Below are 18,159 nucleotides of genomic sequence, written 5' to 3' on the forward strand. Positions count from 1 at the left end.
ATGAAGTTGTAGCCAGCCAAATGCTTAAACAGGGATTCCTCCCAGGACAGGGCTTAGGCAAAGAGGGTCAGGGACTAAGAGCACCCTTGACCACCCTCCCTAAGTCAGACAGATCAGGACTGGGGTTCGAAAAACATTTTTTGTAAGGGCTATTGATCCCCCTGCACTTCAGGCAGATAAAATCACTTGGAAAAGTGACTCACCTGTCTGGATCGATCAGTGGCCCCTCCCATCTAACAAGCTAGCCGCAGCTACAGCGTTGGTGCAGGAACAATTAGCTGCGCGACACATAGAGCCCTCTACTTCACCATGGAAGACCCCCATTTTTGTCATTCAAAAAAGGACTGGCAAATGGCGTCTGCTACAAGACTTACGGGCTGTTAACCAAACAATGGTTCCCATGGGGGCACTCCAGCCTGGTTTGCCTTCGCCCTTAGCTATCCCCAGAGGCTACTATAAGATAGTCATTGACTTGAAAGACTGCTTTTTCTCCATACCATTGCACCCAGATGACTGTAAGCGCTTCGCCTTCAGTCTTCTGGTAGTAAATTGTATAGGACCCTCCCCGCGTTTCCAGTGGCGAGTATTGCCTCAAGGCATGGCCAACAGCCCTACCCTTTGCCAAAAATATGTAGCTCAGACAATTGATTCTTTTAGAATTCAACATCCTCAAATATACACAATTCATTATATGGATGACATTCTTTTTGCCGGAGCCGACGAGGCAACCTTACATCAAGTTACCATGCAGGTTGTCTCGGCCTTACAAGCTCGAGGCCTCCACTTGTCCCCTGAAAAGATTCAGGTCTGCCCCCCTCACCTGTTCCTAGGTTTTGAATTATTCCCCAATAAGGTCCTCTCCCAAAAAGTACAGATCAGAAAAGACTCTCTTCAATGCCTTAATGATTTTCAGCGTATTCTAGGCGACATTAATTGGCTTTGCCCATATTTAAAACTCACCACAGGACAGTTAAAACCCTATTTGACATCCTGCAGGGAGATGCCCATCCAACCTCTCCCTGCTCCCTAACTAAAGAAGGGCAGCAAGCGCTTAATTTAGTCGAGCAGGCCATAAATGCCCAGGCCATTGGCTATTTCTCCCCCGATTCCCCCTTGTACTTCATTGTCCTCCCTACCCCCTTTTCGCCCACGGGACTCTTTTGGCAGGGCAAGCCCCTTTTTTCGGTTCACCTATCGGCTTCCTCCCCTAAAGTTCTCCCCACCTACCCTTACTTAGTAGCTAAGATTATTCGCTTGGGCGAGAAAACTCCCTTAAGCTCTTTGGAAAGGATCCAGATATCATAATACTCCCTTATAATGCTTCTCAAATTCAGTGGCTAATACAAAATGATGATGACTGGGCGGTTAACTGTACGTCTTTCCAGGGCAAACTAGATAATCATTACCCCCCTGATAAACTAATTCAGTTCCTCTATCGGACACCTGTAATATTTCCCAAAAAAACAAGAGTCTCCCCCGTTCCAGGAGCTGTCTTAGTCTTTACTGACGGATCCTCCTCAGGCACCGCGGCCTATAGCATTAATGGCCAGGTCCACAGTTTTCCCACCAGATTCTCCTCTGCTCAACTCGTTGAGTTAGCAGCCTTAGTCGCAGTCTTCAAATACGTAGATCAGTCACCATTTAACTTGTATACTGATAGTTCTTATGTTGCTCATGCTGTCGCCACTTTGGAAACTGTGCCTCATATTTGGCCCTCCAACAATACCACTCAAATGTTCCAGCAACTACAAGGACTCATTCACTCCCGTTCTGCGCCCTTTTTCATAGGCCATATTCGCGCCCACACTGGCCTTCCTGGGCCTCTAGTAGCTGGAAATAATCTTGTTGATCAGGCGACTCGCGTTGCAGGCGCTGTTCACAATATCACTGTTGATCCTGTCTGCGCTGCACGCCAGGCTCATGATTTACACCATCTCAATGCCCATACCCTCAGGTTTAAATTCTCCATTACTAGAGAACAAGCCAGAGAAATCGTCCACCAATGCAGGGCTTGTTTTACCCTTCTCCCTGAGCCACACCTAGGAGTCAACCCTCACGGCCTGATCCCTGGGGAGCTCTGGCAGATGGATGTCACTCATTACCCACCTTTCGGAAAGCTTAAATATGTACATGTCTCTATAGATACTTGCAGTGGATTTATCTTTGCTTCCCTACAAACAGGCAAAGCCACCCGCCACATTATCAGCCATGTTATAGCCTGTCTCACCTCCCTCCCTCAGCCTAAAGTTATTAAGACTGACAATGGCCCGGGATATGTCAGCTCCAATTTTAAAAGTTTTTGTGCTCAGTTAGGCATTAAACATGTTACAGGCATTCCTTACAACCCTCAGGGCCAAGGTATTGTAGAGAGAGCTCATCAGACGTTAAAAAATACACTCTCCAAACTACAATCGGGAGGAGGAATTTTATATCCCTTGACAGGTAATTCCAAAACCCTGCTTAATCATGCCCTGTTCATTTTAAATTTTCTCACCTTTGACACTGCCAGTAAAACAGCCGCCGACTGCCTTTGGCACCCATCCACCACTGATACTTATGCACAGGCCTTATGGAAGGAGCCGCTTACAGGCAAATGGCTGGGGCCTGACCCTGTCCTCATATGGGGAAAAGGACATGCCTGTATCTATGATACCCAGGCAGAAAATGCCAGATGGCTACCTGAGAGAATGATTAAGTTATATAATCCACCCAGGGAACCCCCTGAGAAGAATTCTTGATTCTGTTCTCTTCCAGAAAAATGACTCCCCGAGAGAAGACACTGACCCTCCTGTGCCTAGTTCTGGCCACGGTCAAGAACACCGCCGCAGCCAACATCCACCAGGTCTACAACTATACATGGCAAATAATTAATGAGGCAGGAGACGTTGCCAATTCCTCCTTGCACCTCTCCACCACTACACCATGGGATCCACTAGAAGTCGACCTATGCGTGTTGGCCCTTGGAGCCCATGGCTATTGGGGCACGCCCTCACATTTTGCACCACAGGTAAAACCCATTAACACGGGAGAACGAGACACCAGTTCTCGGCCAGGCTGTAGCTCTGGGGTTCGAAGGACTTATCTAACCATGGCCCCTATATATGTTTGCCCTGGGGCTCATCGAGACCGCTCTCTTGCTGAAGCGTGTGGCTATGCCCCTGACTTCTTTTGTGTCTCCTGGGGCTGTGAGACTACGGGCGATACCTACTGGAGCCCCTCCTCCTCCTGGGACTATATAACAGTCAAAAGAAAATCCCCTTCCCCATACCACCTCAACAGCGGTCCGGTCCCCTTTAAGAAAGAAAGAGCGTAGCAACCAGTGGTGCAACCCCCTGTTGATTTCGTTCACCGAAGCTGGAAAAAAGGTCCCTTGGGACCAGTCCAGGGGATTCGAATGGGGGCTCAGACTCTACATATCTGGGAGAGATATTGGTCTCACATTTAAAATCAAGTTAATCAAAAGCCTCCCCAGAGGTCCTACAGTCGCAATAGGCCCTAATAACAACCTACACCTACCACGGCCTCGCGATCCCTCCAGGGGCCTACCCTCCTCCCCAACTGTGTCCCCTCCTCCGTTCAGCACCTCCCTATACCGACCTACCCTACCCGAGGAGCCCCCTTCCTCGGCAGAACTAATTCTCTCCTTAGTCAACGCCTCTGTCAGGACCATGCGAGAGGCCAATAATTCAGAATATCAAGAGTGTTGGGTATGCTACCCCCCCCCAGCCTCCCTTCTATGAGGGCGTCGCTACTTTTGGTGAGCCATTATTTACTAACAACACCAGCAGACTCAGATGGGGCCCAGAGACCCATGGTGGCCTGACACTCAGCCAGGTCACAGGCCTAGGCCTTTGCCTCTTAGCCCAAGAATGCTCCCTCCCGCACCCTTAGAAAAAATATGTAATCAGTCAATTACTGTCAACTCCACCTTTCAGTATATTCAGGCATCTAACACCTCTTATTTTGCTTGTTCCTCCGGCCTTACCCCGTATGTAGTCACTGCAACGTTTCTTGAGCATAGAGAATATTGTGTGTTAGTCATGCTTTTCCCCAGACTCACTGTACATCCTGCTGATGAGTTACTTCAGTTTTGGGAGCGAGGCACCACAATGCCCCGGGTAAAGAGAGAACCCATCATGGCCATAACACTCGCAGTTGTTTTGGCCTTGGTGCCACAGGGGCTGGAACAGGCATAGCCTCTCTAGTCACCTCCAATCAATAATACCTACAGCTCTCTGTAGCCATCGATAATGACCTCCGAGAGCTACAGCAAGGTCTAAAATATCTTAAGGAGTCCCTCGCTTCGCTCTCTGAGGTAGTGTTGCAAAATAGAAGAGGCTTAGATTTAGTGTTCCTCCAAGAGAGAGGTTTGTGCACAGCACTCAAAGAAGAATGCTGCTTCTACGCAGACAAAACAGGCCTGGTAGAAGATAGCATTGAAAAAGTTAGACAAAGCCTTGAAAATAGAAAGAAACAGAGGGAACAAAGTGAGGCATGGTATCAAAATTGGTTTTCCACATCCCCCTGGCTATCCACATTGCTTCCCAGTGCCTTGGGGCCGTTTGTAGGTTTTTTGTTGCTTCTCACTTTTGGGCCTTGGGCATTCAAAAAACTAACCAACTTTGTCAAGTCGCAGGTAGACGCAGCCACACAAAAATCGGTCTCTGTGTTTTACCAACGGCTAGAACTAAGAGCCTCCAGAGAAGACCTCCATACAGAGTCTCCCCATTCAGCCACAAAGGGTCTAAGAAAAAAGGGTCTGGAAAAAAGGTCCCAAGGTTTTTCTAACCTTGCCTCAGACATGGAACGCAGTTGGTTCCAAAGGCTGTGGAGACGCCCATGACGGGATTATCGCGATGCCGCGTACCAGGTGCACACCCCCACCAGCAGTGAGGTAACTCCATGACGGGAATATTGTAGGTCCATGCCCGGGGGCACACTTCATAATCAGAAGTGCCAGAGCTGGATGCCACCTACATAGCCTAAGACAGAGGCCTCACCGTCATTTAGATCGCCCGATCTTATATTTGGGGTGCTGGTCGCGGAAGCCCATCGAGTAGCCTAAGACAGGCTCTCCACCAACCTGTGTAAATCTCCCTCATATTAATAAAGAGAGGGGGAGATGTTGGAGACTAAGACCCTCCACATCCCAACGACTTGTCCTACACATGGGCCTCGCCCCGGAAAATAGCCTAAGACAAAAATAGCACCCAGCCCCCCAGCTATAGTTCTGAGAAGAATGCATTCCATGACGTGCTTGCTCCAGGGCATGCTACCTGCAATTGTTCCCGACCCCCTGCCAGGTTGGGGTTGAGTGATCCATCACAAACAGCTTTCGGTGCCATTGGGATGCTGATTGGGGCTGATTAGCCCACACCCAAGCCTCATCATCCCCCCACTTTATTTTTCTGTTTCTACTTCCTTGTTTCTGTATATAAAACCTATTAAAAATCCAAGTAAAGTAGACCTTGACAACCATTTGCTTGGTCTCGTTCCTTTCTCTCACCCATCTCTTTCAGGCAAGGTCCCCCTTGACCCCTGCGAGTCCGCGGGCCGGGACACCCCTCGGCCTCCCAGAGAGCTAGGATTACAGGCGTGAGCTGCCGCGCCGGCCAACCTTAGGTTTTTGATTCAATATGTCTGGGTGAGGCTTGAACATCTGCATACCTAATAACTTCCTAGGTGATGCTGATAATGCTAGTCCTGGAACACACTTAGAGAACTACTGCTTGAGAAAAATAGACTCATACGTGGAACCATTAGGTTTTAGGATGTATTTATCTTCGACTGTATTTGATACTGGCAAATTGCTCTGCAAAATGATTATATCCATTTACACTCATACCTGCCGTGGATGAGAGTTCCATTTCTGCACATCCTCAACATTTTATAATGTCACTTTAAAATTTTGTCAATCTGATGGGTTTGAAATGGAAACTCAATGTGGCTTAATTTGTGTCTCCCTATTGGTGAGCTATTGATCATTCAGATTTGCTCTTTGAATTGCCAAATCCTCTTTTGCCAGTTTTTTTCCTTATTTATTTATAAGAACTCATGCTTATATATCTGTTAATGCTTACTTAATAATATGTTGATTTCTCTTCTCTGTATTAGTACAAAAGGGACTTTTCCTGGTGAGATTGTTCTTTCCCTAACAGAACCACCCTGTTTTAGGGTGTCTACACCCTGATGTGTAGACACTTTAAATCTCCAAGTTTACACATATACATGGTTCTGTTCCAGGCTTTTTCTTCTGTTCCATGTTCTATTTGTTGAGCAATTCCATACTGTCTCAATTAAAATACTTTTTAATAAATCTTGATACAAGATACAGTAAGTCCTCAAAATTAGTCTTCAAAATTGTCTTGGCTGTAAAAAAAAAAAATTGTCTTGGCTGTTCTTGGCCTTTTACCCTTCATATAAATTTTAGCGTCAGCTTGTTTAGTTCTGCAAAAGTGTTTGAAATTGTGATGTGAATTGCAATAAATTTATAACTAGCATCTGAAAAATATTGTTTTCCCATCCATAAGTATGGAATTATCTCTCTTGCTACTCAGATTTTTTTTTGTCCTTCAAGTCCTTTATGAAGAAAATAATGAAATAACGTATATCTTAGATCTACTTTTGGGTATCTTACAGGTCTTGTTGCATTGTGAATGGACTTTTTATAAAATACTTTTTTAATTAGTTAATTTTAATGTATAAGAATGCTTATTGATTATTTTATGTTGATCTTTTATCCAACAACCTTGCTTAATAGTTTGTAGCAGATACTCTTTGATTTTCTAGGTAAATATTTTTATCTCTTCCTTCTCAATTCCTGATTAAGAAATAAATACTTTTGTTTTAAAGTCTGTTATTAGTACTTTGCTAAATGCCTAGAACAATGCCTAACCTATTGTAAGATCAATACATAATTTTTAAATTACTATGATGGATTAATCTACATTCTTCCTTGCCCTCCTGGGATAAACTATACTTTGTCATAATATATTAATTTTCATATGATCTTTTATTTGATTTGCTATTTAGATTTTTGAATCTCTGTTCATAGCCTATACCTTTATACCCGTGCATGTTTTGGGTATTAAGGTTATATTAATCTCAACAATGCACTGAGTGGCTTTCTCCTTCTGATCCTTGAAAGAGTTTGTAGAAGATAAGAATTTTCTGTTCCTCCAATTTTTGGTAAACCTTTAAAACTATCTCAGCCTGGTGTCTGAGGGAAAGATGTTTAAGTTGGATTTAATTTCTTAGATTTTTAAATTTAATTTAAATATAAAATATAAATATTAAATATAAATTTAAATATAAAAATTGAGTCAATTTTGATATATGCATTTTCTTTCATCTTGTGATTATGATTATTATTCTTTTGGTATGGCTTATCTTTTTTGTTTTCTAGAGACAGGGTCTCCCTCTGTCATCCAGGCTGGGGTGCAGTGGCACCATCATGACTCACTACAATCTCCATGTGATATATTCGTTTTCTAAGAAGTTGTTCATTTTCTCCACAATTTCTATTCTGTCACAAAGTTTCATAGCATTATCTTACTGCATCTGCAGTTATGACTTTTGTTGTAATTCTTATATAGCATTTGAAGAGGGGGTTCCTGCGGAAAGTAACAGTTTAAACGTTTCGATTGAGGACTGAACTCTAATTTTTTTGCTAAAAACTCCTTCCTAAGGAGGCCAGCTGGGTTAGGCTGGCAAATGGTAAGGAGGCCAGCCGGGTTAGGCTGACAAACAGTAAATTCCCACTAAGCGGCTTTTGTTAACCAAACGAAGCAGTGGTTTACTTCCTGACCTGATTCTGGTATGGCATTAACATCACCTTAAAGATAGGAAGCCCCTGTCTTAACTCAAGCATTCTAGCAGATGCCTATCATAAATTTAAAATATCTTAACTCAAGCATCCTAGCAGGCGCCTATTGTAAATTTAAAATGTCCTCCTGTCTGGACCTCCCAGAGTGCTCATACCCTTATCTTAAAGTCAGCATATCCTTTCTGGTCTTCTACATAAAGTCTAACTCTCTCAGCCAATTGCCAGCCAAAGAATCTTTAAACCCACCTATAACCTGTAAGCCCCAGCTTGGAGATGTCCCACCTTTTTGGGCCAAACCAATGTGTGCCTCTCATGTATTGATTTGTGACTTTGCCTGTAACCCCTGTCTCTGAAAATGTATAAAACTGAACTGTAACCCAGCCACGGTGAGTCCACTTGCCCAAGGCTCTTGGCAGTGGCTCCGGGTCATGGTCCTCAAATTTGGCTCAGAATAAATCTCTTTAAAGTTATTTTACAGAGTTTGGCTTTTTTCCGTCAACACGATCTAAGCACTAGGTAAATATGTTTATAAACGTACAAATATAATTTGCTTAGAAACCAAAAAATACATTCAACTCATGAGTTAAAGAGGAAATCACAAAATATTTACTTTGGAAAACGGTAGTACTAATTATGTGTGGGATACAGTTAACTTTATCCTTAAAAGCACGTATTCAAAACACACACAACAGACAAAAAGTGTGTTCAAGATGAAAACCCGTAAAAGGAAAACTAGAAGAAACAAACAGAAAAAGAGAAAAGCAGGACGTCGTGGCGCTTTACGGCTGTCGCGCTACCCGTGGTCGTGGGGGCCGTGGAGCGGGAAAGGCTGGGGGTGGGAAACCAGGCGCGCCAACCAAAGCCGAAGGCTGAGAACAAGGAAGAAGAGCGCAGAGCTGCAGCAACAACGAACGGGCGGCTTTCAGCGTTTACCTGGGCGACATTCCGCCGCCTTTCCTGTCTTTCGCGCGGCCCAACCTACTTGGCGCCGCTGGCGAGGTGGGGCGATTTTTTTCTCAGCCGGTGGACTGTTCATGTGGCCCAGCAGAGGCCCCGAGCGAAAGAGCGGCACAAGTATTACAAGGACTCCACGGATCGTAGGGTGGAGTCCCAGGACCGGCGTGTGACGGCCAGGCTGCCCCCACTCCCACAGCGCCCGCAGGCGTCAGACTTGCGGGAGCCGCAGGCATTCGCCCACGGGGATCCAGGGGCCCGGCTTCCGGGGCGAGGGTGACCGGCTGGGGCCGCCCTGGACCAGGCCTGGCCTACCGCGGCTGCCCCTCACGGAGTTGGCAGGGAAAAATTGTGTTGCGCACCTGTTCCTAGATCTCAGTCGGTTTTTTGGTGGGGGAGTGGGGGGGTGTTTGTTTTTTGATCTAACAGTTTTTGATGCGGGTATGTTAAAATCTCCCACTATTATTGGGACTATGTCAGGTTTTTTCCTGAGACAACATATTACTTAGAGTTATGTTTTCAGATGCCCACAGGTCCATAGCCAGGATTAGAGTGAAGTATGAATCTCGGGTGCAGAATTTAAATGAGTGCCTCAAAAAAATCTCTGTAATCAAGAGAAGATTTGAATGCAAAAACGGCTGACTAAAAAGCCTTAAAATTTTATTTTAGTTCACACTATGAATAATAAAGTACTACGATTTTATTTTATTTATTTTTTTTTTTATTTTTTTTTTTTTTACAGCCATGGGATAGGATGCATACGATTTTAAATAAAAACAATCTGACACTGCGTTTGTACGACTCGTTCACCTCACTTGCTTCACCCGACACGTGGCCCTGAGTGTAGCTTTTTGGTGAAGTGACCTTTTTTTATCTTTTGGTAAAATTCCTCTATAATAGCTTTTCCCTTATGTCATATTTTTCTTATTAACATGGCTACATTAACTTTTTGGTTAATTTGTTACACTTATTTTTGCATCTTTTTTATTTTGTTTTAATCCTTTTTCATTGCCTTTATCTTTTGCTTGGAAAGATAAGTTTTCTACATTTCGTATATTAATTTTTTCTACTGAAAATTTAGGATGGGTTAGGTCAAGGAGGAGCTCCCTTGGGAAAATGTGTACAATATCCAACACAAGGAGATATGTTTCTTCTTGGGATGATTCTTATGACAATATCTCATACAAATGTTTTTGATTTTGAATTGTTTGAGGAAATGTATTATTTTACTAAAGAAAGTGATTGCCATATCAATACAATTATAGAAGCATTTATTGGGTGCCTACCTTGTATCAAAATATACAAAATTTAGTAAGTCATAGAACCTGCCCTCCAGGTGCCTACAATTAGCAGACATTTTTCTGATGTCTCGACCTCCCGGCTGCATTTGACACTGTTAACCGTTCCTTCTTTGAAAATTTTGATATCCCTGGTTTCCTAGTCTCTCCTAATGCTAATACTTAGAAATTACTCTCTCTGCCTCTTGAATGCCTCTTCCTTTGCTCTATCCTCAGTAGTTAGCATTCTCAATGTTCTGTCCCTAACCTACTGCTCTTTCCACATCTTCTAATGTTTTAAACTATTACTACCCATGTTAGTAACTTCAAAATATGCATTTGGGCCGGCCGGTGGCTCACACCTGTAATTCTAGCACTCTGGGAGGCCAAGGCAGGAAGATTGCTCGAAGTCAGCAGTTCGAAAACAGCCTGAACATGAGGGAGACCCCTCTCTACTATAAATAGAAATTAATTGGCTAACTAATATATATAGAAAACATTAGCCAGGCATGGTGGTGCATGCCTGTAGCCCCAGCTACTCGGGAGGCTGCGGCAGCAGGATTGCTTGAGCCCAAGAGTTTGAGGTTGCTGTGAGCTACGCTGTCGCCACAGCACTCACTCTAGCCTAAGCAACAAATCGAGACTCTGTCTCAAAACAAAAAACAAAAAACAAACCCAATGGTGATCTAGCACCTCTTATAGTATTCTGGATAGAGATTGAGCCCATCCTTTGAAGTGAGGTATCACAAGGATGGAAAAACATACACCACGTGTACTCGCCATCAAATTGGTGACCAACACTAAAGTGTTCACATGGTAGTAATACCCATTGGGTGCTGGTCAAGTGGGGGTGTGGGAGGAAGTTAAACCCACAACTAATAGAAGCTGAATGCACTGTATAGGGGAGGGACACACTTGTAACTCTGGCTTTGGCGGGGCAAAAGCATTACATGTAAACAAAATGTTTGTATCCCCATAAGATCCTGGAAAAAAAATATTTTTACTGTTTTTTTTTAGGAATAAGATTCTCAATTTTTGGTCAAAGTCTTCTGTCCCAAATTACCTAAAATTACACAGTGGTTTCAGAAGCAACATCCCTCCACATTCAAGTAATTAGGGGTCAACTCAATATGATAAATCATTTGTCCATTATGTGTAACATTTTCAAGATGTTATTAGTATCTGATTAAAAGCATTACTATTTGACTTATTGTTTATTGTATTGTTTCTGTTGATTCTGTTGCTTTTGGACTGTTGTCATTATTTTTCCCAGTATTAAGTTGCATGGATGATTTGCCAGGAATGTGGACCCTTGTTTTGGTTGTTTGTGATCCAATTTTGGCCACTAGAGGGCTCTAAAGATTTCCTAGTGCTCAAGATGGGCAACATTGAAGTACTACACGTCAAATTTATGATATACAAATTAGATTCTGGGTTTTAAGGAAAGGATCCTACTATTGTAGAGAGTTGAATCAGCTTCCTCTCTTACTTGACTGTATTGTACATGATCTTGCTATTCAAAGGGTGGTTCCCAGAGCTGCAGCAATGGCATCACCTAGGAGCTTATTAGAAATGGTACTGCATATCCTTGACATGTTCTGACTTCTAAAAAAGAAAAAAAAAAAAAAAAAGAAATGGTACTGCATATAGAACACAGCAAAATAGAAACAGAGTAAAGGTACATGCCATTGGAGAAAGGATTTGCAGGATAAAGATAAAAATGACGTTAAAGATTCACTCAGCTGCTGGCAGTGTCTCTAGAATATGAATCACAAAAAAGTGACTAATCAACAATAATCAATTATAAGTTAGAGTATACTTTAAAGTAAAAAGAGTGGAACTGGAATGTTCCTAACACAAAGAAATGATAATAAGTGCTCGAGGTAATGGATACTCCAATTAACCCTGACTTGATTAATACACATTGTATGCCTATATTAAAACATCACATATACCCTATAAAACATATAACTATTATATACCCTTAATTATTAAAATTTTTAAATTAAAAAAAGACAATGCAATTTAAGAAGGGCAATACTTAAACATAATGTTAAGAATATGTTTGCTTAGATGGGGCGCGGTGGCTCATGCCTGTAATTCTAGCACTCTGGGAGGCTGAGGCGGATGGATCACTTGAGGTCAAGAGTTCAAAACCAGCCTGAGTGAGAAACTGTCTCTACCAAAAATAGAAAGAAATTAATTGACCAACTAAAAATATATATACAAAAAATTACCCGGGCATGGTGGTGTATGCCTGTAGTCCCAGCTACTTGGGCGGCTGAGGCAGCAGGATTGCTTGAGCCCAGGAGATTGAGGTTGCTGTGAGCTAGGCTGACGCCATGGCACTCAACTCTAGCCTGGGCAACAAAATGAGACTCTGTCTCAAAAAAAAAAAAAAAAAAAAAAAAAAAAAAGAATGTTTGCTTAGAACACATATCTATTCTGGTGACCTCATGCCTTAATGTAGCCACATCAGCCTGTGGATGCCTACAAACAAAGGTGCCCATTGTTGACACTGAATAGGAGAAAGAAATCACCAATCCATGATCTATGAAAATTCTATGCCCAAATAAAATCCTCCCACATATTTTTTGGAACCCTGGGATAATGTTTATGGGAATGGAGAGTGGATGGGGTTTTTCTTTATCTTACTATGAAGACATCTGGTTACTAGTACTTCTCATAGCATAGATACTAGAGTTGTCAGGGAGTAGTCTTGAAGGGGTCTGGATAACTTTGTGCCATAGAGACATCCCAAGAGGCCTTACAGCACAGTACTTAAGCATGTGGAGACAGACTACCAGGTTTAAACTAGGCTCTGCCATTGACTAGCTGGTCTTGGGTGAGTTACTTAATTTTCTGTCTCAATTCCTTTATCTGTAATATGAGGATGGTATTAGCATCTGTATCATAGGGTTGTTGTAAAGATTGAATGAGTTCATACATTTAAGTGCTTAGAACAGGAGTGGCAAATAATAAGCACTCAATAAATAGAAACAAAAAAGACATCCAGCGGCCAATCTGCAGCACATACCTGACCTGAAGTAGGTATCCTGGTGTCCATTAAGTGTTTGTGGAATGTGGCACTTGTCTCAGCTTCAAACTCACCCTTAATTGCCTGTTGTATTAAATTGAAATGGGCTATTTCATTTTTTTCCCCTTGGCCAACTAACATGATGTTAAACTTGTTTATAGTCTCTGCAGAGACACTGCAGGAAAAATAGAGCTTTCTCTTCTGGCTCCAGTGTGCTCTCTGCAGGCTCCTGCAGGCCCAGCTCCTGCAAGGCTACAGCTTCTCCAGCACTGGGCTTCCAGGTTCTATAGTGCAAGGCAGCTAGCAACACCCCTACAGGCAGTTTGTAGCAGAGTACCTCCCTCTATCGAGAAATCCTGTGAAGAACTTCCCCCTGAAAACTAGAGGGTGTTCTGCCAATACAGACCAGGGGACTTTTCTGCCATTCAGTGAACCATGGCGGCGCATTCTCCAACAAAGTCTGGTTCTCCTAGGCAGGGTCGGGGTGTGAAACCTGTTCCTTGAGTGCCCTACTTTAACCGTAGGAATACCTGCTACTCCTACATTTTTTAGAATTCTCTTTCTTTATTTCTAGCCTATCTTTTGTTATAGTTAATAATTTGTTATATTAAACTGTCCCTGTTCTAATTGTCTGGTTTCTGTCTCTTGATAGGACCCTTATTCATAATGAATGAATAAGTGAAAAGTTAACATTCCCAATTGTTTGAGAAGTTTATATGTTGTCCATAAGATGAATGATGCAGATTTTAAAGAAATGACTCTTTGTGTTGAACAAATATACTGTTATCAATGATTAATCAAGTGAAAAAATGAAATTAAAACAATATATGGATCATGGTACTATTTCTGTTTAAAAAATCTGTATAGATACATATGAGTTCATATTTATTAATGCATAGAGGAAATTTTCAAAGAATATACAGAACCTTCTGGAGAGGGGAGAAGGATTAAAGGGATGGTGAAGAAGGATTTTCATTTTTTTATTTTATAAAAAATATACTGAGCATTTGTTACTTTTATAATCATAAGAATTAAATTCTTTAATTTTTTGTGACTTTTTTGAGTAATTTTAATTTAAAGAATTGGAAACAAAACCTTGTGGGAGGAAAGGGAAGGAAACTAATGGTTATTTAGTACCTATTATATTCCAGACACTTTTCATACATTATCTCATTTAATCGTAACTAGGTAAAATAGGCATTATTCTTTCTGTTTTACAGATAGGAAAACTGGGCTCAGGGAAATTAAGCAATTTCTTAAGTTTATACGGTTAGAATTCTGTGTGGAGTCAAAAGCCCACACTTTTCTCAGTATACCAGCATTTCTTAAACTGGGCTCCATAGACCTGAGAGGAGGCCCATAGATGGGCTTTCAGAATCCATGAACTCAGTAGACAATTATTGTCAATGTACCATTTTAATGATAATCTTTAAATAGACATGTTCCGGATCTTCTGGAGAACTATTTTAAAATAGCACTTTCAGGACATTTGAATTTTGCTTTGTGTTTATGCTAATGTTACCAAGTTCAACACTACCTTAATTGTCCCGGGCCAATCAGAAAAGAACAGAATGGAACTTTGTAATGCATTTACATTAAGGAAGGGCAAATTATATTAAATATCTGGGTCAGAAAGAAAAAGGTGGAAATAAACACTTCTCATTCTGTACATGGTAGTATACGTACATTAAGTTCAAACTCAAAATCTGCACCTCAGTGTCGTATTCATGTTTGGAATAGTGATTTTAATTTTGGCCAAAAATTACTGCATTACATTAATGTTATTATACTTAAATCTTCTTGGCTTTGTAGTTGTGTTTTTATTTAAATTTAAGTTTATTTTGGTTTTATAATTGCAGAAGAGATGTATACACAAGGGATTTGTACCTGGTTTTATGTTTATACATCAACTAACATTAAAATAATTTAAAAGTCAACATTTGAGAGTGAAAAAATGTTTCCCTTTATAGGGGACCACATATTACTCAAATTTGAGATGATTGCTATTTTATCACACCACTTCTCTTGACATAGAAAAGGACATTTTAAAAAAAAATTTAACCACATTATAGATATGACGACTGGCTTTTGGAACCAAAATCTAGAAGCTTAATCTAACAATGATACAGAATTCAGGGAATGCAGGATGTAGTGTTTTAATTATAGGGCCCACTTGGAGAGAAACTGAGGGAAGGCAGATTCCTGGGCAGATCATGTCAGACCTCTCAGGGACCACTCCTGGTGGAATGGAGAGTTCTGACTGTCCAGACCAACTTTCAAGCACAAATGTATGTTCTTGGTAACCCTCTCTGGCCAGTGTCCTATGATTAAAACAAATAAAAGACAAAGTATTTTTAGGATACAAGTGCCAAGTCTCTAGAAAGTATCTGTGTGATTCAGTAGACATTCTACTCTGAGAAAGTAGGTTGTCAGCAGGAAGACAATTAGGGACCCAAATGGAGGAAAATCTCCCAACTTGCATCTGCTGGGCACAAGTGGTCTTAATATATAGTGAAAACAGCCAGGTCCACAAAGCTGTAGTCTAGATTGTGGATTTAAATATTCTGGCTCAGGGCCACTGAAACAGGATGATAGACATGTTTATGGACTCAATATTGAGTTCTGGGAGCCAGCAGCCATGTCAGCAGATGTGGAATGTGCCCTACCTTTGGAGAGAATCCAAGGCTTTTAATCATGGATAAAGTCACCTGCTTCCTGATTTATGCAGAACACTTTGGGAAAGCCAATTGTTGAGCCATCACATCAAGGTAGCCACTTAAGACAACATTAAGATAATGGAACAATTTTCTGCCTGAAATAACAAAATGTATCTCCCCAAATCCCAAATTGGGACACGCCAATTTCCCCTCCCCTCCCCCATCGTGCAACAATTGCCGAGGCCACCTATTCCCTTCTCTGCACTGCTGGGCATTCCCCCCGCCCAGCCTCCCCACTTGGTCTTCCAGCCCTCCCTGGAGCCCCAATCACTTAGTGCCTCCTACAGAGCGCCTGGCACACACGGACACTTGAATGGAAGTTTGCTAAGGAGAGCAGTGATGTTGCCCCTCTCAGTTCTACAACTGTTCTCAGGCTACCCTCATGTATTTTCACCCTACATCACTTATTTTTACATGGCAGAGGGTTGGAGCTTCTCAGACAAAATGTGATTTTCCTGTGGCCCAAACTGCTTTAGGTGAAGCATCAAGACTAAACCAAAAGGTTACTGCTGGGTCTCTCAGATTACTTTCTTTATTATCTTTACCAGTAGTAGCTTTTCAGATACCTCTGCATTTTGCTGTCCCACCTTCTCGCCAGGACTCAGTCCCATGCGAAGTTTTATCCTGGGTATGGTAGAGTCTCCCTTATGACCCTCTGCCCCCTCCACCTGGCCTTCCCTGACCCCTTTCCTATAGGACAGCAGTGGTGGCTGCTGCTGTGGGACAGCTGGAAATAGGTCAGGAAGCTGGAACGTAGGCACACCTTTATTTCAAAGCTTTACCTAAAAAATTCAAGATGGAGTTGCCAAAATTAGGGGTAAAGCCTTAGCAGTTAGACCTTTGAGAAGCAGTAAAAGTGAGTCCTAAAATGTCAATGGTGAATTTTTCTTAAAAAAATGTTACAGAAATATATACAATTACAAACTTTTGTCTTTATCTTGACAAGATAGATAGAAGTTAAAAGATTATCCAGATGTTTTCCTCTAATTATAAAAGCCAGTATATTGGTACACTATACAAACAAATGCCTACAGGAACCAGGCAGTTAATACAATACAGCAAACTTCAGAGGAGAAAGACAGAGGCTCGTCTGCTTCAGCCAGTTCTTGCCACCATTGCCAACGTGGCACCATTGCTGCCAGATGTGATTTTTCAAGAGGCACGTTAAAATCCAGTTTGTATGTGTGTATATGTGAGTATATGCATGTGAAGTCTTTTGATTTTAAATTGTTGGCTCAATTTTTTAAAAGCAGACCAAACAAAACTTATATCCCAACTCTGCTCTGGACTTAGAGAATTTGTTCAGGGTGAAGGTTAAGAAAAGATGGAAAAAAAGATGGACAGTGGAAAAGAGTCATCAGTCAAGTATTAAGTAGTTGTACTTAGGGTTTCCCAAATACCGTAGTGAGTGCTATTGTAGAATAGATTCCCTCCAGTCCATATGCAGTCACAGTCTCCATATACATGCTAGCAACTCACAATTTAAATTCTCTTCGGTATAATTTGTGTGGTTTAATCTTCATCCTGCTTCCCTTTTTGAAGATCAGACTGAAGTTTCAGTTTTCAGTATCCACAGAGCTGACTTTGCTCAGGAAATGTGCAGTTACTTAACCAAAACCCAGTTGGTTAAGTCTGTCTTTTCCTCCAGGAAAACACACTGTGTTCAGACAGTTTAGCAGGTTGGGGTGAGTGCGGAGACGAGACGAATAACAGGGGCTTTGTCCAACCTCTAGCTAGGGATTTTCTAAGATACGGTCATCAGAAAATGAAACAAAGCTCAAGGTTATACCTGTGCTCAAATTTGCACCTCATCCTCCAGGTGGCAAATTACTAATATTCCTGTTAAAATGAGGTTTCTTCCTGAAATTTCTTGAAGATCTAGTGTTAAAACCTATGCTGTTCTCTTGCAGATAATCAGAAATCAATTAGAGATTCCTACCTGAAAAGCTAGAGATTCCTGCCCCACCTCAGTCGTTCCAGCACCAATTTAGGAGGCCCCCCCTTCCACTGGAGGCCTCAGTGGCCAGCGCCCCAACTCACCTTCCGAGGTGTGTAGCGCCACACAGACAGCCAAGGCCATGACAGTGAGTCCCGTCTGCTGCATTCCTGCCTACCCCGCTGCCTCTGACAGCACCGCAGGTGAAGCTGTACAATCAGGAAATGAGGCTAAAGGTGTTCTTGGGTGCAGAGAAAGAGCGTGGAGGAAAAATAGGCCAGGTAGCTCCGCCCTGGGAAGGGCTCAGGGTATCATTTCTCATGTTTCTTTCCTTAAGATCAGGCTCCTGCCTGACTTGTCAAGCTCCCAACTTGTGTTCACATTGCCTGAGGGTCAGGGGACTAAGAAGTGTA

The 18,159-nt window shown here is 42.1% G+C and overlaps 1 protein-coding gene across 2 annotated transcripts in view; it reads right to left on the reverse strand.

Moving 5' to 3' along the window:
* The window catches only part of CCL28 (C-C motif chemokine ligand 28), a 32,135-nt gene extending 14,190 nt beyond the window's left edge, over window positions 1-17,945 (reverse strand). The window contains exon 1 of one of the 2 annotated variants that reach the window (XM_076008010.1): window positions 17,851-17,945. In XM_076008010.1, coding sequence (XP_075864125.1) covers window positions 17,851-17,914 — 64 coding nt within the window. In that variant the 5' untranslated portion in view covers window positions 17,915-17,945. Of the gene's footprint in view, window positions 1-8,758; window positions 9,109-17,850 lie in introns of those variants that run through there. The other variant, XM_076008009.1, reaches the window with a different exon arrangement.
* Between the last annotated feature and the right edge of the window lie 214 nt (window positions 17,946-18,159).

Source organism: Microcebus murinus, chromosome 11 (genome assembly GCF_040939455.1).
Source record: "Microcebus murinus isolate Inina chromosome 11, M.murinus_Inina_mat1.0, whole genome shotgun sequence".
Lineage (NCBI taxonomy): Eukaryota > Metazoa > Chordata > Mammalia > Primates > Cheirogaleidae > Microcebus > Microcebus murinus.